This window comes from Geospiza fortis, unplaced genomic scaffold (genome assembly GCF_000277835.1).
Source record: "Geospiza fortis unplaced genomic scaffold, GeoFor_1.0 scaffold190, whole genome shotgun sequence".
NCBI lineage: Eukaryota > Metazoa > Chordata > Aves > Passeriformes > Thraupidae > Geospiza > Geospiza fortis.
The window spans coordinates 1,886,117-1,892,726 of NW_005054328.1; the positions used below are offsets into that span (position 1 = coordinate 1,886,117).

Sequence of the window (6,610 nt, forward strand, 5' to 3'; positions counted from 1 at the left end):
CAGTGATGTTTTATAGCACAGTCTTCTAGGACCGGAGAGGAAATTATGCTGAATAAACAATTTTTGAAATTGTAGTGAAATAATAGGGAAGGAACTGCAGTAAGAAAAAGAGAAACTGTTGGTTATAGTCTTACTCTCTGTTAAAAAAGATGTTATTTCAAAATATGTTTTAGCTTTGCATTAGTGTCATTAACAAATTTATCAGATGTAATATTTAACATTTCTTGATTAAGGTAGAATTTGAATGCACTCTTTGCAAATGCTGATAAGAAAGGTTTGGCAGTTAGTCCTCTCTTACCTGCTCACATCTGTATTACTTCTTACGTACATTATCAGCAGTGTGTACTCGTGTAGGCCTAAAATTCCATGAAATCTGTTTATAATTGCAACATGCTTTAATTTATTTTATTCCTAAATGAATAATTTTCTCTCTGCTTTTTTTGTAGGTCAGGAAGAGCAGTACATAATTTTAATTTTTGAAACTGGTCTTGATCCTCATGCAAATTCAGTATTTGAAAAAATAATTATGGACATTGGTATTAGAAATAACATTTCTGACTTCTTTGTGAAAATTTCCTTTGAGGAAGCCAATGCCAGGCTTGTTGCATTTACTAAGTGCTTGGAGGATAATTCCAAAGGAAGCCCATCTCACAGAGAAAGCAAAATAAAAAATGTAACTATGTTTTTGTTTTAGAACTAAGTCATTGTATGGGTTACAAATGCACTAAGGATAGTGTGTTAGTCAGTCAAAAAAAAATCCACCAACTTTTGATGGCTTTTATAGGAAAATTCCCAGACTGGTCCATGGTGGATTATGAAACTATGGGAAATAGTCTGTACATTTACAGTACTTTTTAGTGTGTTTAGTTTGGTTGTAAAGTTATATAACGGTCCACGTAATGTTGTTATTTAAAATTATTAAGGGATGAGAAATCTTTACTATAATCAGACAACATAACTTTTTCCAACTGGTAAAATTATGGGATTCCAAACAAGAAATTAAGCTGTACTGTTGTAGTTACACTTAATTATTGCTTTCATTAAACAAACTACTTTTTAAAGAATTAGAAAGTTTTGTGATTCTGCAAGAAATGAGCAAAGACCTAAGTGTAATAGATGAGGTAGGAAAGAAAAAAAACCCACAGACTTGAAGTTCTCAAAACAGATATTACACTGCTGGACTTCACAAAGTTTTATTACCATTTCAATAAAATTGAGCTCACTATGCAATTTAATATTGACTCTATTCTCTTAAGGTTGCTTCTGAGTCCAAAATGCAGCAACGAAATAAACAGTTACCATTTTTTGATGATGATGAAGAAATTGGCGAACCACATACAGTATTTATTGGTCCTATAGAAAAGTAAGATATTTATTTTTGCCTTTAATAATTCTCTGAGGGGTTTTTGGCATTTCATACTTCTTATTGAATGTATTTTTCTTCTCAGGTTGATAGTTTATCCACCTTCTCCAGCTAAAGGTGGTATTTCTGTGACCAACGAAGACCTCCATTGTCTAAATGAAGGAGAATTTTTAAATGATGTTATTATTGATTTTTATTTAAAGTAAGTTTTATTTCACATCAGTTTTTAGTCATCTTTTACTTTGAAACTTGAAAAGTTAACTTAAAAAGTTGAAAAGAAAACTTAAAAATTCATAGGTCAACAACTATGTATAGCTGTAATTTTAAAGGTTGTTTTTGATCTTGCAAGGAAGTTTGGTTCTTCTCTTGTCCTGCTTGACGGTGACATTGTTCTTACCTGGATAAAGGATCTTTGAACTTTTTAACATCTCAAGAGCAAATTTAACTGGAAAAAAAAAAAGAAAAGGCATTTTTAAAGTTCAGTTGTTCTTTCCAGAGTAGCTGTGTTTCCTGGAATTTGTTTTGATTAACGTAATACATAAGTTAATTTTGTGCTGTCACTGAGGCTGTAGATGTTAGAAGTATATTAAATTGTTACTGCTGGTTTTATGCTACACATAAAGTATGTATGTGTATTTTTCAGTCTATTAACATATTTTAGAAGTAAAAATCGAATGTGTCACTCTTGGGACTGTTTGGAGATCTGGTGGCTCAAATACAAAATACAGGTCTCTTAAATAGGTTTTTATGTAAAAACTCCTTGAAAATTTGTTTTCCTGCCATGAAACAAAAATTAATATGAGAAAAGCAGAACAGCTTGTTGATTGAGCAGAGCAATAACACCTCGAAATATTAATACCTTGAAATATTTACATATGTTTTGCATTAATTCCTGTGGATAGTCAGCTCCAAATAGCTGTTCTGTGAGAAACTGCTACAATTTGGTGGGGAGCACCTGTTAGCAGTCCTTTTTATTCTGTTGCTGATTACTTTGTGTTCAAACCTCCATTATTTTCTTTTTTTTTAACTAATTAGGTATTTGGTACTTGAAAAGCTGAAAAAAGAAGATGCTGATAGAATACATGTGTTCAGTTCATTCTTCTATAAACGCCTTAATCAAAGAGAAAGAAGAAATATTCATGAAACTTCAAACCTTTCGTAAGTCTGTTGATAAGTCAGTTTAACATAGAGCTAATGCAATGTAGATTCTTAAAAACAGATGCTATAGAGAGAGAAATAAACAGAACTCTAGGAAGCAGCCAGATCTGTAGCAGACATAGAATATCCCTTGAAAATCTTAACAACCTGTTAAGGTGAAAATATCTGGAAAATGCTCTCTCAAATAAAATAAGCCACCCTACAAATTGTATGCTGATTTCTTCTTTCAGAATACAGCAGAAGCGACATGGGCGAGTAAAAACATGGACACGGCATGTTGATATTTTTGAGAAAGATTTCATTTTTGTTCCCCTTAATGAAGCGTAAGTGAACATACCTTTTTATCACATTTGGTAAATGCTTAAGCTTCATGATTCTGAAATTGAAAGTTACATTACAATAATAATTGAAGTTAAAAATTAAGAGAATAAACATATTTTTCCAGGTGATAAATTAAGTAGTTATGTAAGACCTTTAAATGTTGTAGTATAAGAATTATCAGACAATATTAAGATAGCAAAAATTAACTTCTGTGAGTAGTTTTCTAGGTTTTCCCTCAATCTCTTGCATTCTTTCTTCTAAGCTTCTGACATTGGTAACTTTTGGATTTATCTTTTTTAGTCCTTTCTAATGAGACCTCTGGTATAGATGGGATCTTCAGTTACAATAAATGGATATTGAAAGAAAACTTAATTGAAAATCACTACTGCCTTGAGAACTTTATTCTTTTTCTTTATATCCCTTTGTCCTGCTATTTGTTAAGGGTCAGGAAGCAGACCATTAGCATTCTAATGGTTGCTGAGAACTGTGATGATGCTTGCTTTCCTTAAGATCAGAGCAAGTTGTCACAAACACATTTCTGTATTTTGCAGAAATAATCTAAGCAGTTCTTAAGCCAAAATATTTATGAAAGTTAAAGTACTGTATTTTAAATGTATTCAATAAAAACAAAATAAAGACAGACAGGAATTTTCTAACTAATGTCTCATAGGCATACCTAGCTGATATTTCAAAAATTTAAAAAGGGTTTTTTATTAATAAAATGTGATTTATCTTGGTATTGTGCCACTGTGCAGTGGGAGGCAAATTTCTAAATCTTCTCGTTTTCCTGCCTCCTCTCCAGCTGAATTCTGAGGCTATCAGTATAGAGGCAGTTACGAGATAACTGGTCATATGTAGATCTGTCCTTTTTATAAAGTTGTATTTCCCCAACAAAGGTGTTCATCAGCACTAACTTTAGGTTTTGATGTACCATGATCTCTGGCAAGATATCCACATCTAGGGGATTTTAATGACTCAGATGTAAAGTCCACTGCAGGTCCCTGTCCAGTGCATCCTTGCCATCCCTCTCCCATGAAATTTCAAGTACCAAAACTTTTGTTTTGTGTGTCATTTAAATTTTAAGCTGCCTTTGCACTTGTTATATATATACAGTTCACTTCCCACCATCCTCATGTGTGTCATTCACATATGCACATGGGTTATGCAGAGGAGAAATGAGTATGAATTAGAAGTCATCTGAAAAGGAAAACAAATGGTTCTGTGGTTTTATAAGAATTATTTATGTTTCTAGTAGCTTAAAACAGTAGTTTTCAGTGTCTTGTTCATTTACTGACAAGGAACTAAAGCAATGTCTTTCTCAGCAAGTAGAACATAACAGTTCATACTGAAGGCATAACATTCACACCATGTGTGAGTTGATTTCGGGTTAGAGTAGCTTGGTCTCATGGACTCATCCTGTGTGATTAGAGCATGAGAAGTGTACTCCTGGTGTGCATCTGTCACATGGATATAATCCTGTTCACACTTCTCAGAACTGTCCCTTCACCATAAGCTGAAGCTTGTCAAGTGCTGATGGTAGGACATTCATTTGCAACAGTGGTTTCCTGGTAGGTACAGTAAGAATACTGCAGAGCAGAAAAATAACCAAGTAGCCGGGGAGATGAGAAACTGGTGGTTTGATGGGAAGTTGCTGGGTTTTGGTGTCTAGTTCCAACAAGTTTTTCTAGACTATCTCAGAACCACTAGATTAGGGAATGTAGACTCATCATCTAACCAGCTGTCAAACTGCAGTAAGTGGAGGTGGGCAGGTTGGCTTCAGGGCAGAATCATTTTCAGAACAGTGTGTTTTGATTTAACCATGACTACATCCGTGTCCTTTGGCTGTACTTGTACTTGGGAGTCCTTGTTCAGGTCTCCAGTGAAAACGGGTTGTTCTCTTAAAAGTAACAAGCTGTTCTCTTTTTACATCCAGGTTAATATGCTAGTCTGCTGACATAATTGGTACATAAAGTCTCTCTTAATAAAATACGCACACTTTCCAGGGTTGGGCAGTACTTAATATGTTCATTTATTAGATGTGGTGAATCATTCAAGACAAACCATACCGCACATGCTGCTTTCAGTAGCCATTACTTTAACTGCCATTAAATTTTGATGCAGTTTGGGCTTCATAACTGTCTAATTATTTTTTTAGCATGCTAGTTAGACATGCATTTTTTAGCTGCTGCTTTTTCTTTTGTCTCCTAAAACGCATTGAAATGTGGCTTCACCTGTATAATACATAGCTAGCTTCTGTTATTTGCTGTAGACAATCAAAGATCCCTCAGAAAATTTCTTAATTGGACAATCAAAATCCACTTGTAATGCCTCAGTCCCTAAAGTTGCTGCTGCTCTAGTTCTGATTGAGTGGCAAGTCAGTGAAGCCTAAAGAAGCAAGGAAATAGGAGGAAACTGTTGCCAAACTTACACTTTGTGTTGGGTATAACTGTTTTTGATTTGGAAAAGTTAGAATGTAAGTTCTGTGAAGGATGGGGAAGACAGCAGAGCCATTGTGATGGCATTAGAAGCACTCTTTCTTCTTCTTTACATCGCTGTTGACAAGATTTCATTAAAAATGTGAAGTGTTAAATACAGTTGGAAGATCACATAGGTGGAAGAGTATGGGCAATTCAGCCATACCATTAGGTCTGGCTACTTGTGTTGCTAGTGCTGAGCTACTAGAGAACTTGAAACAGCCATAAAACATGAACTCTACAGTCTTTAATTAATGCATTAATGACAAAAATGTTAAAAAAGAAATAAGCTTCAATTCAGAGAAATAAAAAAAAAATTATGAAGTGTGAGCAAATTGAAATAAAAATTTTAAGACAGCACCTGTTTTCAGCTAACTGTATCATATTAATTAATTTGTTGGTGATTATGTGCATGGAGAAATTGTACTTTTACAGAAGCCTGTGAAGGCTTGAGTAAAACCTGGTCAGAAAAGTGAACAGCTGGTATAGTTTGTCTTTGAATAATTATGAGGGCATAATGCAATTTCAAGTTTTTAATGTATTTTTTCCTTTGCAGCGCCCACTGGTTTTTGGCTGTTATCTGTTTCCCTGGTTTAGAAAAACCCAAATACGAACCAAATCCCCATTTCCATGAAAATGCTGCAATGCCGATGAAATGTTCCTCTTCAGATGGAGAGAGCAGCACACCATCTCCTTTGCCAAATGAATTAGATGCACAAAACTCGCCTTCCAAGTCTACAGCAAAGACATTTACCAAAAAGTACAGTACAGCTTTAATTGACCCAAACACTGAAATAGAGGACAGTGAATCTTCATGTTGTAGAAGAAGTCCTTGTCGGGGGAAAAGTGCTTTCAAAAAACTGAATCAAATAGGCAGTGATGTGGAAGAACCTAACACTGTGGAATCAGCATGCCATAAACTAGACCATAGAACTCTGGATGAAAACGGTATACAGGGTGAATTCACAGCTGCTAGCCAATCTGTGGGTATGTAATTGTAAAAATACGCACATTTTAATGAAATATTTGGAGATTTCAGATCTGTTACTACTTCTGCAATGGTGTAAACTTCATACTTCAAAAGTTTACTATATGGCTTAACTTCAAGTGCTTGCAATATAAGTGGTTCATAGGTATTGCATTTTAAAAGTTTTTGTGGCTGTTGACATAACTCTCCTGGCAAAGGGCTGGAGATAAAACACTGTTTTCCTAAATCAGATTAATTTTTCAGTTCTGTGACCTTTTTTCAAACAAAATAATTTTGTAGATGCCACTTTGCATCCCTCAAGATTGC

General features: G+C 34.4%; 1 protein-coding gene across 1 annotated transcript in view; it reads left to right on the forward strand.

The window, feature by feature from the left end:
• Positions 1-6,610, forward strand: part of SENP6 (SUMO specific peptidase 6) — a 73,188-nt gene that overhangs the window by 54,748 nt on the left and 11,830 nt on the right. Inside the window, exons 15-20 of the mRNA XM_031057105.1 lie at positions 447-673; positions 1,257-1,363; positions 1,449-1,565; positions 2,399-2,521; positions 2,752-2,844; positions 5,873-6,303. Of these exons, the coding sequence (XP_030912965.1) occupies positions 447-673; positions 1,257-1,363; positions 1,449-1,565; positions 2,399-2,521; positions 2,752-2,844; positions 5,873-6,303 (1,098 nt within the window). The remainder of the gene's footprint in view (positions 1-446; positions 674-1,256; positions 1,364-1,448; positions 1,566-2,398; positions 2,522-2,751; positions 2,845-5,872; positions 6,304-6,610) is intronic.